Genomic DNA, 19,857 nt, shown 5'->3' on the forward strand with positions numbered 1-19,857 from the left:
TATCGTCGGCGCCCATGTAGCCGTCATAGTTATTGCAACATTCGTTTAAGAGTCTTTATCGCCCATATTCATTGCTCAATATAAGCTAAACAGCCCATCGCATTACGTATTAATCTTACTCCTTTTCATTTCGCATCTCTTGCGTCAGCGTCGTTCCACATCGACATGACATGGTTCTCTTTTCTCGGAGAACTGCAACGATTTTTCCAACCTGTGACGTCGATTACAGATATTAATAAGAGTCATTCTTAATAATAAGAAAACATTTGGCGGTTAGGAAGAGAGAGATTTTTGGAATCAACAACCTTAAAAGTCGTTAAAAATGAAAATGGCAATTTGGCTTCCATAATTTTTTTTAAAAAAAGGTACGACGCACCAAACAAAAGTTGCAGCAAAAAACTTGGCAAACTTTTTCTTTTGTTCGCAGCACTTTTCGTTTTAGGCGTAGTATAGAAGTCACGTTTTGCCAAGTACGAAACAGGTGCAAGTGAATAGAAGATGAGGAGCCTGTCTTTCTTTTGAAGAATGATTAAATTTACAGGTGATTTATTAAAAAAGTTGGCTGTGTATTAGAGAAAATGTACTTGCTGATTTGATATTTGATAAATTGGCTGCAATTGATTGGGGCAAGTAGTCTGTTCTGTAGTGTGTGTTGTGTAGGTCTTCAAGTTCTTTTGTTTTGAACTATGAGGCGCAATAAGAATCGATATTGATCTAAAATCCATTGTGATAGGTGTTCAAATAGTGATTAGGATGGGAAAAGAAGTGGCTGAAATGGTCTAAATCTGTGGAAAAAGTCTGATGCGTAAATGTGCATCAGTCACATCAGGGAATGAAACTATAGAGTCAACAGAGAGTCAACATTTAACTTAATGATATTACATGTAAGTTCTTCTTTTTCTGTGCTAAATATGTAGTGAACTTACTATTGAAATTTGTTAAACCAGAATCCAGGTCATATGTGAACGTTTTCAACCAAACTTCCCTGATTGCCATCTTCCTGGTGCACCCAAAATCAAGTAAGTCTTCAGGGTTTAGTCTATTTTACCTAGTTGGAATTAGACAATGTGTAGACTACTGCAGGCTAGGCAAGGTATTTTGTTGTAATTGGGTGACTCCATAATCGAAAGGACAAAATTTTTAAAATTTCCCCTAAAGGATACAACTGTCCTCCTAATAAGTTGGCCATCGATCGAAGTCCAATTCATGACGATTGCTCATCTCAAGCGTCGTGTATCAACTATCGTAAATCAATGTCAAACGTGTGAAATGAGACAATTTTATTTGTGCAGCACACGAAACGATGATGGCGTTTTCATCTTTCACTTTAACTCTTGTATCTTTATAGCAATCTAAATAACATTCTGCCCTAGTGGCCCTTGAGACTTCCCACCATATTGCTATATCTCGGCATTGTTGGTCAAGTATTTTTGTCCTAGAATTCTTATTTATTTTCGGGTTGTGCTGGACGTGGGCGTACAAAAGCGACCAAGTGCACGCGGGTTTTCACGAGGGGAGCGATGTTGACATCAAGTTTCAAAAGACGTTCGCTTTTATCGATTGGTTGGCTTCCCTCATTCTTCGACCACCCACTTGCATTCTTATAAATGTGTATAGCTTTTTATTTATTTCTCTCTTCATCTGCGGATAGTAGCGATTTGTCAGCCATTTATAATATCGACGATTTATTCATTTTCCGAAGGTGGGATTTGCGTCAGGAAAACGGGTCATTCATTTAAGTTTACAGGCAGCGTATAAGCTGAAAAATGTCTCGACAGCTATTAGTTCTCTCTCGGTTCATCGACTTGGGCAAACCATTTTTTTATTTTTTAAATCTCTCTCGACCCTTTTTCTTTATGATTGAAGGAAGAGCGTCATGGATTAAACAGAGAGAAAACCTACCGAGGTTTGTGTGTGTGTGTGTTTCTCTCTGATTGGCAGTCGGAAAGAAGCTTGAGGGTTCCGTCCTTTTCTTCTCTGGACCGATTGATTAGCGGCCAACAGCACAATCACGAACGACGCAGAAAGGGTTATGTGTGTGGGTTTAGCTTCATAGTCTCTCCCAGCTCTATTGTAATCGTCGTTCTACGCGTCTCATTTGAAAGCCCATCTTTATCTGTACATAGGCCTAACTTATTCCGGCAGTGGGGTGTAGATCTCAGCTTTGCCTTGATCGATGATGATGATGATAATAATAATGCCAAACGCCATACGAAAGTAAAAATCAAAAGACGTACAGCTCTATCTAGAAAACAAGATGGAATGACAACATTTTTCGACCGTCGTCGGAAAAGTTCAGACTTTTTTGCGTGTCTGTTTGTAATTGAAAAATAGTTTGCGTTGCATTCACGTGGAGACGAGTGGTGAGTCGCGGGATTGACTTTGACCAGAATTCCATTTAATAGAGAGAGTGTTGTGCGCATCAGCAGGCTAGTAGAGGGAGGGAGGGGGGGGGGGTCACGAGCAAGCGCAGATAACTTCTGACTCTTGCGTATGTCGTCGACGGGCGGGGAACGATATTGCTTTTGCCCCCCCGCTCGTCCTGGTTTTTGCGCGGGTTGAAGGCCGATAAATACACCAGGCCAGCCGCACCCGCTCTTCACATCATTGCACGACTCGTCGATAAGGTCTTCGTCGCCGCCGCTCCCTCCGTCGCTTTACTATTCCGCAGCAAATCATTTCGGGGTTATTTTTTCCCTTCCAATTCCAGTTGGTCTCTCTAGACAAATCAAACTCATCGTCGACATATCAAACGTAGTCTGTTTTTATCACTGAATTTTATTTTTTTGATCGTCGTTTCAATTTCGTTCAATTTCGTGACCAGTTTGATCGAGGGATTGCCGTCATCAGGTAAAATGAAATTCTGAAATTTTAATTATTTTCGAGGAGAAATTCTGATTTTGGTTTTTTGTATCGGCCCAGTCTTCCACATTATTTCAGAAATACCACGGACGTCGTTCAAACATGGTTTCCAAAGTGGTGGTGGTCCTCTTCGCGGTCCTCGTCTTGAGCCAGGCCGTCCTCTGTCTCGATCCGCATTACTTTGACGAAGGTAAATGAAAACGCGTTACATTTCCTCTTTTTTTCTTTTGCCGAGTGTGAGAGAGAAAAGACACTCCGGGATGTATATAATATACAATAACAATGGAGCGTGAAAGTGATCCGGTTCTTTTTTCACGTCCAAAAACCAACCCACTGGGCAAATCCTCCCGGTGATCACAATAGGAAGAGATGGGTGGGGTTTACTTCTAACGTCTGCTTGGGGGGGGGGGGGTAGAGTCGAGTTAACTGATGTTTCGATATAGCGTGGGTTGAATGTTGCGCTTCCGCCCCGACACTTGCAGTGCTTGTAACTCTGTGAAGAATGCCCCTACACGCGCATAGAGAACACAGAAGGGTCCTTTGGCAGTGTCTCTGTTCCTATCTCATCTGGTCGCTCTCCCATCCGATCGATATCTCTTTCCAACACTTGGTTCCACTCCATGGTGTCAGTTGGATTAAATTTACTTTGCTTGCCGCTGAATCTTTTTTCTTTCTTTTTTTTTCCTTCCATTCTTTTTCTTCCGAGTGGAAAACTTGGTGAACTTTTCAAGGAGTGGAACACTCCAACCAATTGCCAGGTTCGCTTCACTTCGTCTGAGCCTGTTTGAAACACGCCGACAATTTCCATTGCCTGTTGCTCTGCGTTCCATCTCTTTCCCGGCTCCCTCCCAAAAAAGTTTGCGTGTAACATAACAAAGTGGAACTTGCGCGAATCCGGACAGAATACAGATAACGGCGTCGTCGTGACGTCCGCTAAAGACAATAAAATCCTATCTGTTAAAGTCGACCAACCGTGCCGCCCAGGGAACATTTTTATCCGGCGCTTGTAAAAAAATTTCTAGCCACGTAAGAATTATATAGTAGGACCCAAAAGTTTGGAAGCAAACTGTTGGTCAGGGTGGGGCTGTCAACTTCGTACCCCAGCAGTAATCACAACTCGTTCATGTGATTTACTAGCGACGTCAAAATAAAATCAAATAAAATTTCAACATTTGGCCACGTCTCCTAAAAGGGACGCTGTGTAAATTTAGGTTCACCTAGTCAAAACTCTAATATTTGCACGCTCCAAGGTTCTTCAAAGGAGCTGTCGAATTCACGCAACTCCTGGCCGTTGCTACGTGTTACCCAACCACTCCTTGACAGATCGGATGGCATTCAATGGATGCCGAACTCCTCTGAAATAAGAACGCGGAATAAAACTGTTGGAAAGAAAACAGGTTTAATAGGGGAAAACACGAGAGCAATCCCCTTTTTCGTTTGTTTATTTCGATAGTATATGGGTGGTATAAATCTGCAATTCACACGTCAAGGCACTTTTTTTTGCGCAGTGTGAAAATATGTTTCCTTTCACGCTCGGCGGAACGTAGGTGCTACTTGTTCTTTTGTTTCTTCTGAGATGAATGTTTCATTTCTACTCACTGAAACACGACTGGGTGATATTCGTTTCCAAAAGTGGGGTGGGGGGGAAACAGAGAGAAAAGAGAATAAGGGCGTTGGCAATAACTCGTTCGAGTGCAGTGCCGTTTCAGCGCGGGCAAAAGTTTACGGGAGAAAACAAATGACGTCTTGACAACTGACGCTGTGCACATTCTTTTTGTGGCCTATGGCACTTGGGCTGTATAATGCGAGCTTTATTTATTGCCTACCAAGGACGACGACGACGACGGCCGGGAGCACTTTCTCTTCTTTTCTTCATCACGACCGACGACGAGAATTGCACGTCCTTTCAAAAGGTCGCCAAAGTCCCAGGCTGTCTCACTTCACTTGACAACCCAGTTTTCTTAGATTCGCACAGTTTTTTTCTTGGCCAATGCCTCTGGCAACTGTCAACACTTGCCGTCACGACAAGTATAAAATTTCAAAATTCCGTAAAAACTGTCTGTCAAGATCGTAATAAAAGAATGTTATATAATAGTCCAGCCCCTTTGACAATCAAACACGCATCATCCGGTTAGACAGCAGGCCCTGCCCAACTTGATTCCTTGGCACACGGAAAAAATGATGATGATGTCGGCCAACTCCCATACTATTTGAATAATTGTCCAACGAGTCTATAGCGAGAGGAAGAAAATCTGTCACTTTCTATTTCTGAATTGTCTCGTGCGTTAGTAGACGCGTTCGACAATCTTTGGGATTGGGAAAGTGATATCACCGCTAGATGGTCGACTTTAGTCATTTCCCGTCACGTTTGACCTTTGCTACCAAGGCAACCCGTTAAGCTCCTTATTTACTATGTAGCTATCCTTTTTTTTTTTTTTTGTCTACTCCTTTCTCTCAGGCACGATCGAAATCGATATGATAACCTTTTCACTTATTCCATCGCCAATTCTCTCTATTACATTATCGACTGACGGTATAAATATAACCGCCGCAGAGTGGGTTTAGATTGGATATGGGGAATCAGATGCTTCAGGTCTAGTCCTCTTCATTCCAAATGAAATTCTTCGATTAGGCTTTTTTATGGAAACCCCTATCGCAGTGATTTCTTATTTTTTTTCTTTCTAAATTTATTTAAACGCTCGATGCTACTCGACAATCGAGTTTTTGTCTTCAATCGATTCCTCTTCAACGGAGAAGTGGAACGAACCAGGGGAAAAAGTTGACGGCTCCTTTCAACAGCCGCTGCCGTTAACAGGTCGGTTCCACTATACACTCCCCAATGTTTGCCAATCGTCGACCGGGGAGATGAGCGCCTAAGAGTCAAGTTTGCTGATGGTACACTCTCTTGATCACATTATCTATCGATCTTTATTATTTATTAATTTTTTCCCAGAAATCTTTTAGACAGCCATCGACGGCTGGATCGCTCTTACTATTTTTTACTTTTTTTCCGGATGGCAACTTGGCCTTTTTATTCCAATATTAGATATCTTTTGTATGAGCAGCACATATTTGATGTCGTTACTAGACTTGTTTCATCCATCAAACTGGCGCTTTTGGCACTACTTGGTGTCCATGGCAACTCTTTTATTTTCGACTTGTTGTCTTTTTTTTTTCCTTTCCTCATTCCAGCCTTCGCTTCCTCCTGAGGCTATTAACTCGCTAAGAGGCAATACGTATCAGCCATCAAACGACTCATTTCGGTCCTCCCGAGAGTTCTGACGTCGTCGAGTCTCTTCTATATGCAAATGACATAAAGGTGTATGCGGGCTCGAGATACACGGAGGCTGGCAGCTCTCACTTGATTACTTTTTCTTTTGTCAGTGACACTTTCATGTTTTAAAAAACAAAACAAAAAACAACAAGCGCCTTTGGACGTTATTTTTGGTTCAAACGCGGATGGCGTAATGAAGCCTAAAGTTTTCCCTCTGCCATTAGAAGCGAATGAGTTGGTATGGGGTTTCCTGTCGCACAGCCCAGTGAAGGGTAGAGCCATTTATTCATTGAAGGGTCTTTCAGTCGCCCAGTGACTTACCGAGGCTGAAATGAACGACTTTGTTTTCCTAAAACGACATGGAGGACTCACTGTTTTAATAAAGAAAACAAAAAGGGGTAAACTACATTCGTTCTTTTCCCATCCGCTGCTCTCGTCCTTCTGCTGTTGACACTTTTTTTTGTTTTAGCACTCACGCGTTCAATCGGCACGCGGACGGGCCATATGGTTCCTGTTGCTACCCGTCTCCTTCCCCTCCAGCTGGGCAACAGTCTTCTTTCCCTTTGTTTCCTTTTTCCCGTGATTGTAAATTGAGTCTAGAAAAAGTGATTTGGCGCCTGTTGACGCTGAAATCTTCTCCGTCCCAGTTCGAACAGCTGCTGCCCGTTCAATTTGAAAATGAGGGACGAAGGAGAGCGACTCTTGTGAATTGCCCATATTTTTCACGAATAAGATCCCACGCTTTATGGATGGTACAGTCACACTGTAATAAAGCATTTGAATTGATTCCGAGCTGCCGTATGAAGTTAGTAGACCAAACATGGACGCGCAATCCTGTATAGATGTTGGTTGGTTCTTTTTCTTTCCTTTTCGGCCAAATTCTTTATTCTTCCGTCAGTTTCCCCCTCCCGCGGTCGACTGCTTGTACATTATACATCAATTTCACCTTCGACATTTCCAGCAGGTAGAGCTGCACTCGATTGGAAATGACTTTCAGTCGTCCAACGAATAATTGACTAGATTTCATTCAACTTTGTGAATTGGGCAGACGGGCGCGCCACTGATGTGAGAACGGATCAATCGAGTGCTGCCTGGATGAACAACAACAACAAAACTAACTCGGGGCTCCATAGAATGTCGTTTCCATCGCATTTTCTTGGTAGAACTTTTGTTTTCATTCTCCCCTTTTTCAGGCAAAATCCGATATCAATAATCTATAGTATGGCCTACAGTTTAAACAACTTTTTATGGCTTTTTTTTGTTAACTTTGTGTTCCTCCTGGGTGTTTGTGATTGCAAATGTATGAAAAGGGAGCGGAGGCTGAATGGCGTCATCGATCGCCCAATCGAAGCGCATAATAAGAAAGTCTACACGTCCTGCGACATAATAACCCATGGCGATGAAATGATGAGGCTAATTTGCCTAATAAAAAGAAAAAAAAAGGGAAAATACATGTATTCACCCCCAGTGTTAGGTCTACGTGACACGACGTCTCTAATAATGAGAAGCTCCGGGAAAAAAAAAACCCAGCGGTGAGCTATCCGACACTCTGAAGGCTGTGACGAACTAAGAAGTAATGGAAACGACGGGAATGATATACAATATCCCCTAATGAGACGCTAGATATCATGGCTACTCTTCTCTAAAAAGAAAATTTAATTTGTCTGTGCCTTGCTTCAAATTTTTGTGTAACTGTGAGTGGAGCCTTTCCTTAAATTTGAGCATCTTGACTTGTTAACAGTTGCAGAAGATCAGATGACTAACGAACAACAATCTGCTGGATTGAACTACTTTACCGACAACGCTGAGCCTCTGATGGAAAATGCCCAAAAGTGAGTCCCTTTATAATTACTTTGAATTGTTTAATATTACGCTTTGAATTCTTTAAGTTTCTTTTTTTTAACCCTCTTATTTCTTATTCATTTTCTCCCCTAATTGGAGCCTATACGTGTGGCATGAAAAACCTTTATTCTTTTTCAACCGGGAGAGGTTATATAAAACCAAAATAAGATGTGTGGGTGTTTGATTTGGGGCGTACAACCCCGGGATATTTCCAAGTTGAGAAGATGGCGGTCCCCGTTTTCAATTGGGAGAGAACTTGCCTGGGAACGTAGAAAAGTGAAAGATGATGGAAATATATGGCGTTGAAGCTCGGGCCAGTCAAGTAATTGAGCGAGAACCCAATTACAACGGCGTCTTCAGGGACCCCCGTCGAGAGACTTTGTCGTTAATTTTCTTGCCAAACTTTTCCTGCTTGGATAATAATAGGAACTAAATACGTACAGGCACGTCAAGGAAGCCGAGCTGTCGCTGTTCTCTTCTTCATCAGATTAATTCACGTCTTGTTGATCACCTCCCCAATATAAGTTGTAATAACGGTACCACCTAAAATGTAGCACACAGTTACCAGCGATAACATTCATCAAATGAAACCATTTCCGTTCCGGATAAAAGGGCAAACCGATGCGCACGTTATACAGTTGATGTGATGGATCGTTAGACACGTAGACTATATATAGGTGCTCATATGCCACGGAAGAAAGTGACCAATCAATAACCAAATGCCACCACTTTTCTAGCGGCGGTCATTTGGTGAAACCGTGACGTGTGTGGTGTCGTTTCCACGCGAACTTTATGGAAATGGATGGAAAGTGTCTTTTGTAGTTTTGTGTGCGTGAGCGGAACTTGCGCTAATAAGAAATATGACTCGGGGACATGCAGCAGTCTGTGTGTTTTCCTCCCGGTGCTGTCGTCTAGGTGTTTTGTCTTTTTGTTTGAACCCACAAAAAATAAAGGGATGTAGATTGTGTCCCTACATTTATTTTCGGTTGTTGCTGTGCTGTTTTTTCAGTTTTTTCTTTCATTCTCCTCCTATTTTTCTGCGTTTTTTTTCTTACATTTATTTCTTTTTTCAGACGTTCGCCTTTGATTTATGTTTCCAGACGATCTTGCATCCGACGCGGTGGCAGCTGCGACCATAGGAGGAACGATTGCTGCTTCAGCAGCTCCTGTCGCTGCAACCTGTGGGGATCCAATTGCCGTTGTCATCGGGCCGGACTCTTCCAGAAATGGGGCTAAAAATCAAATGGTGGAACATCATCAACATCTTTGAACGTGAACCAACAAAATCCCATCCCCCCTCTCCCACCCAAACGCCACAACCAAATATATACTACACACGGGGAACGGACAACAAACAACACTGACAACAAATCCACAAGCACCGTACGCACCAATTTCCAATCCGCAGCATCTCTGTCGTCCATAATCCAATCTGATTCTCATCAACTGCAATTTACTGATTCCAAATGGATCAATTTTGAGTTTGAACTTTTTTTTCTCATTTTCACATCACGGCACGCAAACGACATCAGTTTTCAGTTCGCTGGAATTCGTTACTTCTTCTTCTATTTGAGTTTTTTTTTTTAATTGTACTGCGAAATGCATTTCGCCTAGACCCTAAGGGTGTAGACCTACATTTATTCAGCTTTTTAAAGAACAAAAAGAGGGGGGTGTGCTGCCCTTTCCTCTTACCTGCACACGCCCTTTGCCATTCAGACTTATTTCAGCTCGCGTACAGTGCAGTCAGAATTTCAGAATGGCAGGCCCTAGTGATTTTTATGGTTGGCATAGGCACCAGAGAATGGACCCACGGGCCGTAGGTTTTCGTACTGAACAAGAAGCTAGAGATTGGGCAAATCGTTCTCGTGATTGGAATGGTCAGCCACGCGACCGTTTTGTTCACTTTGATTATCCAGATAGAGAAAGGTCTCCTCTTCGAAACTATCGAGAGTGGGCTCCCTCCTTTGACGCTCAACCGCCATTGTTTAATATTCCACCCGTGATTCCACCACCGGCTTTTGACGTTCCTCCGCGTGATCAGTTTTTTCACGGAGACCGGTTTTATCAAAATGATGTGGGGGATCGACCAAGGGGGCGTGCGAAGGAACGGGGGAATGGCGCCGAGTTTCCGTTAGATGATAGGATCGAAGAAGAAGCCTACGTTCGTTTTAGCAAGCTAAGAGACTTGGAAGAAAGAGAGAAGCGGGAGAGCAGACAGGAGGAAGACGAAGAAGATGGCGAGTATCTTGAAGTAGAGGACGAAGAGGAAGAAGAGTTAGACGAGGGGGGTCCAAAGCTAGTGGACCGTCCATGGCTACCAAAGGAGCGTACTCCCCAAGCCCCTGCCGCCGGATCTAAGTCGAAAGGGAAGGCTCTAAAACCAACGCGCGCGGCAGCCGCGGCAGCCACGGCAGGCTCATCCAAAGCAGCCAGTGAATCAGGGGAAGTGACGGCGTTCATCCCAACAGCGATTTCAGACGAGATTAGGGTTTGGCTAACGACTGGCCTGTCAACCGACGATTCAAAAGCAATCTCAAAGAAATTTGAGCTCGAGTTTGAGGACCCGACTTTCTCGATTAAACCGCCTAAGCTCGACGGCTTTATGTTGAGGCATGCTAAAGACAAAGATCGATTGAAAGGGGTTAATGCTTCGGAGGAAGCGCTTATACAGACTCAGCTTAAAATAATGGACGTTGCCCCACCTCTGTTTGATTTATACGCTAAAGTGTGTGCTCTTGGAGAGGGAGAAACGGTGACGCAAGCCAAGAATACGGTGCGGGCCGTTTTACAACAGTGGGGTAGAGCGTACTACCACATCACCCAAAGAAGAAGGCGAGCGGTTGTGACATTGGTGGAACCGACATATGACTTCATATTGTCAAACCCTGACGCTTTCGCACCGGGAAAGGAGGCAACTGAGCTCCTTTTCACGGACAAATTCTTAGAGACGATGCTCAAGGAGGCGTCTCAAGACGCCACACTGGCAAGCTCATCGGCGGCTCGAGCGAGGGCTAAGGCAGGTGGAAGAAAGGTAGCAGTGAACCCAGGCCCATCTCAACGGGTGTTGCGCCCAAGGAGAGAAGCAGCGGCCCAATTTCCCGTTGAAGGGAGGCAGAGTGGTGGGGTCGGAAGAGGACGACCGCCGGGTGCAACTGCTTGGACTCGAGGAGGTGAAAGGTATGTTTTCGTCCCTCCTTCTGATCCCATTCAAATTTTACGCAATACTGTTGTGTGTGAAAATGTGGGCGGGCGTATTTTACATTTTGCTAAAATGTGGGAGACTGTTACGGACGATCGTTGGGTCCTAGACAGCGTGTCAAACGGGGTTAAGCTAGATTTTGTAGAAACCCCGAATCAAACTAAACTTCCGCGTCCGATAACAATGTCGAAAGAGATGGCAAGCGTTTGCGACCAGGAAGTAAAAGATTTACTTGAGAAGAAAGCCATTGTAGAAATTTCGAATAGCGGGGAGGATGGGTTTGTCTGTTCTCTATTTGTTATTCCAAAAAAATCGGGCGGTTTTCGCCCGATTGTAAATCTTAAACCACTTAATGTATTCATCCGGTATGAACACTTTAAGATGGAAAATCTTGATTCCGCACGCTTCATTTTGAGAGAAGGGGACTGGCTAGCAAAGTTGGATTTAAAAGATGCTTATCTTACGGTCCCTGTGCACCCCTCCCACCAGAAATATTTGCGTTTCACCTGGAAGGGGCGTATTTTTCAATTTACTTGTCTGGCTTTTGGTTTAGCTCCGGCCCCGCGGTATTTTACGAAAATTCTAAAAGTAGTGGCGGCTTTTCTGAGAAGGCAGGGCATGCGTCTCATCGTGTATCTGGATGATATATTAATAGTTAATACATCAAAAGATAGCACCAAAGCCGATGTAAATAAAGTGGTTGAATTATTACAAAATCTGGGTTTCTTGATCAATTGGGAGAAGTCAATTGTAGAACCGTCGCAAGTAATAGAGTATCTGGGCTTGGTTATTAATTCGGTAAAACTTTCCTTTTCGCTGCCGTCGGACAAGGCTGCAACCGTTAAGGCCAAATGCGATGCGGCCCTTGCCAGGAGCAGAATTTCATTGCGAGAGATTGCGTCGATAATGGGCAACTTTACTTGGGCCATACCTACGATACCTTTTGCGCAGTCTCATTTCAGGAGGATGCAGGCATTCTATATTAAGCAAGCTAGAAAAGTGGGATTTAATTTGAAGTCGGAATGCGTGCTATCGGCGGAAACCAGGGACGACTTAGAATGGTGGTCCAACAATCTAGGCTTAAAAAGGGAAAAGTTGTTCTTTCCTAGCGTGCCAGATCTGGAGATTTTCTCCGACGCTTCTCTAACAGGCTGGGGAGCGTATTGTAATAATGTGAGGACGAGGGGCTCATGGACTTTGGAAGATACCAAGAGGCACATTAATGAACTAGAGATGTTAGGCGCGTTATACGCGATTCAATCATTCGCGGCGGTATCGGAAAGTATAGCGATAAAAATTTATTTAGACAACGTCACGGCAGTGGCTTATATTAATCACGGCGGGGGTACCAGGTCCAAAGCGTTGACGCAATTATCAACCACTCTGACAGCTTGGTGTGAGAGCCGGAATATTGCAATCGAAGCGGTTCATTTGAGCGGCAAGCTGAATGTAATTGCTGACGAAGAGTCTCGCGCCGGACCGGATGCAAGCGATTGGAAATTAAATCCATCCGTTTTTTCTCGCGTTCAAAAGATCTGGCCATCAAAAGTTGACCTTTTTGCGTCCCATTGGAACGCGCAGCTCCCCTCTTTCTTTTCGTGGCGGCCGCAACCGCAAGCGTTGAACACAAATGCCTTTTCAGTTAACTGGAAGGGCCTTTCGGGGTATCTTTTTCCCCCTTTTGCGCTAATTTTTCAATGTTTGGAAAAAATTAGAAGAGAGAAAGCTGACGTAGTTTTCGTTTGCCCCGTATGGACAGGTCAGGCCTGGTTCCCGGTGCTACTCGAGCTAGCGTGCGACGTAGTATTTCTTCTTCAGCAGGAGCCGGACCTCCTGACATCGGCACTGAACGAGCCGCACCCGTTATTAGCATCCAGCGCACTTCACTTGGCCGTTTGGAGACTGTCCGGCGACAGTTGCGTGACAGAGGCTTTTCGTCGAACGTGGTCGACCTTCTTGTGGCCGGAAATCGACCGACCACCCTCGCAACTTACGATTCCGCATGGCGGAACTGGACACATTGGTGTGTGCGAAGGGATACGGATCCCTTGTCGGCGGATTTAACCGAGGTTTTGCAGTTCCTCACCGACTTGCTGGCCTCGGGCAAGTCGTATAGCGCAATCAACATTCACCGGTCTATGTTGTCCAGGACCCTGGGGTCCATCGAAGGCGTTCAGATAGGCGCGCATCCGCTTGTCGTCCGATTAATGAAAGGCTGCTATCACAAGAATCCCCCCAAGCCCAAGTACAACGACATGTGGGACCCGAGTCAAGTTGTAGAATTTATTAATTCGTTGGGCGAAAACCGACACCTTACCCTGAGCGTCTTAGCTAGTAAATTGGTCACCATGATAGCGTTAGCTACCTTAATGCGAGCGTCGGAGATAGCGGCAATTGGTTACCGATCCGTCGTCTTCTCAGAAAGAGGGGTAGTATTCTCATTAGATAGGTTACGGAAAGCACAGCGGAACGGTCCGCTGCAGTCCTTTTCAATATTAAATGATCCGGATCCGATTTTATGTCCAGTCTTGGCGCTTAAAGAATTTGTGGAACGTACGAATCAGTTTAGACGCGAGACAGACGAAGGAAAACTATTTGTTGCACTCATCGCGCCCCATAGGCCGGTCTCAGCCAGTACAGTGAGTCGCTGGATTAAATCGTTCTTGCAAAAGGCCGGCATAAACACTCGGTGTTTTGGGGCGCATTCCACAAGAGGAGCGGCCGCTTCGAAAGCGGTCAGTGACGGCGTACCGGTGGAGGCAATCTTGCGAGCCGGAAGTTGGTCAAAAGAAACGACGTTCAATCGATTTTACAATCGAGCGTCGACACAAACGATGTTTGTTCAAAATTAAAAATTCATCATTGGGCTTTAAAATCACCCTTAGGGTCTAGGCGAAATGCATTTCGCAGTACAATTGGTAAATTACCCGAGGGATCGTTCTACGATCCTGAAGGGTAATTGAAATTGTATAAGAAATAAATGTAGACGACGACCCTAAGGGTCTGTCTCCCACCCATACCCACCCTGTGTCATCATTTATTTAATTATGATTCATTCAATTTTGGAAAAAACGCGTAGAAATCAAACCTTTCGTGGCCGGAAAGCTGGAGGTTATTCTAGAAGCAAGAATAACTAGACTGGCGAGAAAGTAAGAAGGCCCCATTACGTGTTCAAGTTACGGCAGTTGGCAGAGCTGTCCAGAAGAAGAAGCGCACTATTTTTTGCTGCAACCATTATGTTCATGTTTCTGTGTTTCATGATATGTTACCTTGGGATAGAGTTTTTTTACCCTGAAGTCCTCAGGTTTTTTCTCGTATCCCCCTCAAACTGTTATTTGGAAGTTATGTGTGAAATTCTCTCTGATTATGTTTGATAACATGTAATTGTGTTTGGTTAAAACCCTGTACACGGATCTGTAGCTATAAGTCTGAATGGCAAAGGGCGTGTGCAGGTAAGAGGAAAGGGCAGCACACCCCCCTCTTTTTGTTCTTTAAAAAGCTGAATAAATGTAGGTCTACACCCTTAGGGTCGTCGTCTACATTTATTTCTTATACAATTTCAATTACCCTTCAGGATCGTAGAACGATCCCTCGGGTAATTTACCAATTCTTGAGGAAAACGCAAATTATCTTGAATTTTCGTCGAGGCCCTCCACCAACCGCACCCCTTGCAGAAGGAACTTAATTACATCAATACGAAAGCCCCAACAACCGGAAAAAAAATGAACGAGCGAGACAAATTTACAGGACATAGCAAAAAGAGAAAAAAAATCTTAACCAGAACACTTTGAAAAATAAAAAACAAATGATGAAATATGAATTTTTAAAATATTCTTTGGTATAAAAAAAAACATGTTTGAATAATATATAACCGACATACTACCACGTACTACAGGTTGTCTTTATTTGATTGATTTATTTTGTTACATTGTTTTTTTATTTTATTTTAGAACTAATTTCTACATAAATATTCTTCCTATATTATGTATCACATGATTGGCGTCTATTCCGGACATTATGTAATCTCCTTAATTCTTACCAAAAAAAAAAGACTAAAAGCCAAAGTCCCCCAACATTATCTCTATCCCATATAATAAAACTGTGTAATCCACATTTCGGTTTGATCGTTCAATGTTTCAATTCACTAATGTATCATTATAGTTATTAATAATATTACCATACATACTAACTTTAGTAAAAATGATATCCAGAACAGGAAATGACACAAAAAAAAGTTCAATGACATTATAATTAGCTAAATTAGCTTCTATAATAGATTTTAACTGGAATACTCGTCATCTCGCATTCCGTCTAATAAAATTGATAATTCATTCAACGTCAGCAACACCCCCAAAAGAAAAGATAATATACAGAAGAATGATAATATTGATTTGGAATGTGCATTCTTCACTATTTAGTTGAACCGCGTCACGGAGGAGAGCTGCGTTGTTATCAAACAAACACGACGACGCCTACTCTTATACTTAGTCTGAATTTCAGCTGAATAAGGGATAGCATAATAATAGCTATAAGCCCTTGATGTCAAAAAGGGGTCGGGGTTCGATATAGTCGGCCGTCGCCCCTCCAAGAAAAACCCACACGCTTTTCTTCATCATCTTTTCTCTTATAAAATATTAATAATAACTCTCGGGGTATTATATACGTATAGAATCATCAATCAATAAACCAATCTCAACAGAGTCGCAGCAGCGTCGCTTATGCTTTAGAAAGCTTCCATTGAAAATTAATCAAATAAGCGGCTCTGTTTTTAACGGTTTTTAACTTAAAAATCTACTATAATCTTTGAGTATTCCGTTTGAATTTGGCGGGGTGTCCCAATCAGCTTTGAAGTTAAAGTTCAAAGTTCAAACTTGTCTGTACTACAGACGGAATAGATCTGCTGTTAACTGGAAGCAGATGACGCCCATCTAACGAACTGAATTAAATGCTGCCAACTCCTCCGGGAGTTACCTGATGAACATCTTTCTCGGAATCGGTATCCGTAGTCGAAATAAACTTTCTCCTTTATTCGACGTATTAGACATTAAGTCCTTAAATTGTTTTCTACATCTGCTGCTCACTAAAGCGGAAAAGGCAAAACTAATAGAGAGAAGGTCGTCGCTTGCTGATTGCGGTCGGCGCATCAGCTGTTGATATCTCACCCATAATCAGCTGGGATCGCTCCCGCTCTTAAACAACTTTATTGGCCACTCTCAGCCATGGAAATCCACCCGACTACTTTACATATCTGGCAAACGTTTTATCCAGTTCTTTGTACATAGCACATCTTCGACGCGCTAATAATTCGTTCAAAAATAGAACAATTTCTGAAATGAAATTTGACTCTTCGTTATCTTCCGTAAATAGCGAAATGAAAGAACACGGCGATTGAGATTTGAATATGTTAAAAAAAAACTGCGGGATTTGCGTTGCACGGTGAATATGAAATTTCATCTTTTGAACGCGAAAGCGCCAGCAGAGATTTACTGCGCCAAACGGCTGAGAGAACTTTGGCGTACATAACAGCCCAAGCGAGAGACGGGCGAATTCATAAGAGACTCTACTACATACATGGGAAGAAGATTTAGCTAGAAAACTGCCGCCATGAAAGACAATAAACTATGGGGCGTTACTGTCGACGGGGAAAACACTGCTGCGATTAAATTCCCGACTTGATATGATGGCGTCGAGTGCGCAGCAGTGTGTGCTGCTGGAGACGATGGGAAAACTGAAACCGATCCGCATCACCCACCACCAGCCATTCTCAAAAAATAAAGGGAAATGATGAAAAATATAAGATCCGAGCTTTGATGGATTTTCTATAGAGCACCGCGTGACACTTGTCCCTAGACGCTGTCAAAGACAAAAGAGATGATGGTACATACGGTGCATCTAATATTCACAAAAGAAGAAAAGAGACGCGTCCACGTAATTGTCTTCACTCTCTGTCAGAAAAATGATTCCAAGAAGAAGAAGAAGAAGAAGAAGAAGAAGGGAAATATTAAGGTAGTATAGTACTGATGCTGGTTGTCAGTAGAGCGTGACACGAACCCATTACCATCCCCGCAGTGCACGACAGCAATCTGTTTGCTCCCGCGATTTCTCATCATCATTCCGTCAACTCCCACTGGCTCATCTTTTTCTCGCCCAGTTATATGCTGGCTCCTGGTTGTTCGCTACTGTACTCGCCCCCAAATGTAGTCTACATGTATAGAGTCTGGTATGAATGTACCCATAGCTTATTATATGATTTGTATTTGTTATTTAGGGATATTGTTACGTCAGGACAGGAGATATATATATATATACGAGTGGGCGTTGACACAATACGGGAGACCACGCCCATTTTATTTGCAGTTCAATAAGTTGCTGGTGGAGCGGTTCACCCAGAAAGTCACGAAGCAACGAAATGTAGCCCAGAGACAAGGCAATTGCACAATCGTGAACAATGGGTAACCATAGGCCTGTACACTATCGTCAAGAGCAAGTTATGATTGTTCCCCTTCTTACCACCGTAGACAAAAAGTTCAGCCCACCCATCCGACACAACAACGTGAATTTCTAGGACAAAATAATAATAAAAAAGATTGCCATTTTTTTAAAAAAGAAGAACCAAAGAGGAAGAAAAACAATTCAATCAAATCTAATTTGAAAAACTCGAGTTCTCTATCAACCGTTTGTCGTCCATGACACTCTAGCCGAGCGTGACATCAAGTCCTCTCGAAGGAGGAAGAAAAAGAATGTGCAGTTGACTAAAAGAAAAACTCGGGAATATAATAGGAACTGTAATGATTCACGTCATACAGCGTGGAGCGGACCATCGTCTGGGGGCCGTTGAGTCTCATCCAATCGGAGCTGTACATAATAATAGAATAATAATTCCCCGGGAGTCTCTTTTGATTTCACAGCCGTTTGAGCTGATGGCGGACGATTGTTTTTTTTTTGTTTTTTTTCAAAACTCAGCAAGTCTAAAAGAAAGACAGCTTCATAGAGTGTATAATAGACCTTTTTCACAATGCGGAAAGTCGGGATTTTACAATCCGGCAACGCCGCAATCGGCCATCTTTGTTCTAATTAATTTTTTCCCGTGTAAATTCCCATAAGGAATCGGGGTCCCTTTAGTTTAAATTCATTTTTAATTTATTGGTGCCTTAAATAAAATATATTTCTCACTGATCGTGTTCCCAGATGAATTAGTAACATTTTCATGTATGGTAAGTATTACTTGTAGCTTATATTAATTATGTAATTTGAACTTTAATTAGGTTGTTTTGATTCTGGAATGTCAAAACAGATTTGTTGTGTGTTTGCCGTTTGGCTGGTAACCAATTAACCATGCTGGTAACAGATACAATGTTCGTGAAACTGTTATGTAAGTTTTGCTTCCAAATGTGAATGTTATCGGACATCCAGAATATGTGGTTTTATAAAGTAGGAGCCATGTATGGCTGAAAAGAACAAATATGAGAAAAAAAGATTGACAAAAGAAAGCAGAGTTTGCAACATTTTGCTTCCGGTAACATACTATTTTTTAAAGTAATTAATTGATTAAGATCGTATTTTAACTATTTCCCTGAATAGGTCAGCCAAGTTATGTATTTAACTAAAGATGTTGACTGGGCACCAACACGTAATCATGAGAATAATTCCATTGGGATGGCTACTGTTAAAAGAATTAGTCGCTCTGTAAGAAGGCAGATTGCTTGTATATGTTCAAAGATGTAAGAGGATGGTATATTATTTATATTGATTATGTCATTTATAAAACATTGCTTAACATATTTCATCATTTTCTCTCATAGACAGTTCCAAAAGATGCAGTAACTGATGTCATGAAAGATACCGCTGGATATACCCAATGCAGAACACCTTTGATAGACACATCAACAAATTGGTGAATCAACAAACGAGCAGCATCCATCTACCTGCAACACAGCTCTTGCATTAGAAAACTAGGCATTGGTTCTTCGAATAAAAGTATTGAAAAATGAAAAGACATTTACTAGTTGAAACAGTGTCACATGTTCAGTATCTGTATTAAAAACTTCTTTTCACCTCGTTTAATACAAATGTTTCTCTAGAAAAAAGAATCGTGTGTATTCTTAAAGTGATAAATAAATAACGATAATGAATCAGATAGCCTAATCATAGTGAACGCTTCGTCAGATTAGTGAACTAAATGTTAAAGCAGTTGAATTAGTAAATTTTAAACTAGTTAACCCCAAATACTTTTGAGGGAATTTTTACCACATATTCTGGATGTCCAATAACATTCACTTTTGGGATGCAAAACTTACATAACAGATTCATAAACATTGTATCTGTTACCGCAGCCAAACGGCAAACACACAACAAATCTGTTTTGACATTCCAGAATCAAAACAACCTAATTAAAGTTCAAATTACATAATTAATATAAGCCACAAGTAATACTTACCATACATGAAAATGTTACTAATTCATCTGGGAACACGATCAATGAGAAATATATTTTATTTAAGGCACCAATAAATTAAAAATGAATTTAAACTAAAGGGACCCCGATTCCTTATGGGAATTTACACGGGGAAAAATTAATTAGAACAAAGATGGCCGATTGCGGCGTTGCCGGATTGTAAAATCCCGACTTTCCGCATTGTGAAAAAGGTCTATAATACGGATTTAGGATGAGGGTCGATTT

The 19,857-nt window shown here is 42.3% G+C and overlaps 2 protein-coding genes and 1 long non-coding RNA gene across 8 annotated transcripts; all 3 read left to right on the plus strand.

The window, feature by feature from the left end:
• The first annotated feature begins 459 nt into the window (after nucleotides 1–459).
• LOC124189919 (U8-agatoxin-Ao1a-like) lies at nucleotides 460–9,477 on the plus strand. 5 transcript variants are annotated; one of them, XM_046582431.1, is made up of 6 exons: nucleotides 460–541; nucleotides 948–1,019; nucleotides 2,825–2,850; nucleotides 2,923–3,052; nucleotides 7,878–7,968; nucleotides 9,052–9,477. In XM_046582431.1, the coding sequence occupies exons 4-6, from the start codon at nucleotides 2,965–2,967 to the stop codon at nucleotides 9,212–9,214; spliced, it is 342 nt and encodes a 113-aa protein (XP_046438387.1). In that variant the 5' UTR covers nucleotides 460–541; nucleotides 948–1,019; nucleotides 2,825–2,850; nucleotides 2,923–2,964; the 3' UTR covers nucleotides 9,215–9,477. The 5 variants fall into 5 exon arrangements, with proteins under 5 accessions (XP_046438387.1, XP_046438388.1, XP_046438389.1 ...); XM_046582432.1 differs by lacking the exon at nucleotides 460–541 and adding an exon at nucleotides 750–884; XM_046582433.1 differs by lacking the exons at nucleotides 460–541; nucleotides 948–1,019 and adding an exon at nucleotides 2,529–2,754.
• Nucleotides 9,478–9,570: 93 nt separating this feature from the next.
• LOC124189918 lies at nucleotides 9,571–14,770 on the plus strand. Its single transcript, XM_046582428.1, has 2 exons — nucleotides 9,571–11,155; nucleotides 14,257–14,770. Exons 1-2 carry the CDS (start codon nucleotides 9,735–9,737, stop codon nucleotides 14,312–14,314), a joined length of 1,479 nt encoding a protein of 492 aa, XP_046438384.1. The 5' UTR covers nucleotides 9,571–9,734; the 3' UTR covers nucleotides 14,315–14,770.
• Nucleotides 14,771–18,476: 3,706 nt separating this feature from the next.
• On the plus strand, nucleotides 18,477–19,822 carry LOC124191108. 2 transcript variants are annotated; one of them, XR_006873289.1, is made up of 3 exons: nucleotides 18,477–18,693; nucleotides 18,759–18,898; nucleotides 18,980–19,821. It is a non-coding gene; the product is annotated as an uncharacterized LOC124191108 (long non-coding RNA). The 2 variants fall into 2 exon arrangements; XR_006873290.1 differs by having other exon boundaries at nucleotides 18,489–18,693; nucleotides 18,759–18,909; nucleotides 18,980–19,822.
• The last annotated feature ends 35 nt before the right edge of the window (nucleotides 19,823–19,857 follow it).

This window comes from Daphnia pulex, chromosome 3 (assembly GCF_021134715.1).
Source record: "Daphnia pulex isolate KAP4 chromosome 3, ASM2113471v1".
Lineage (NCBI taxonomy): Eukaryota > Metazoa > Arthropoda > Branchiopoda > Diplostraca > Daphniidae > Daphnia > Daphnia pulex.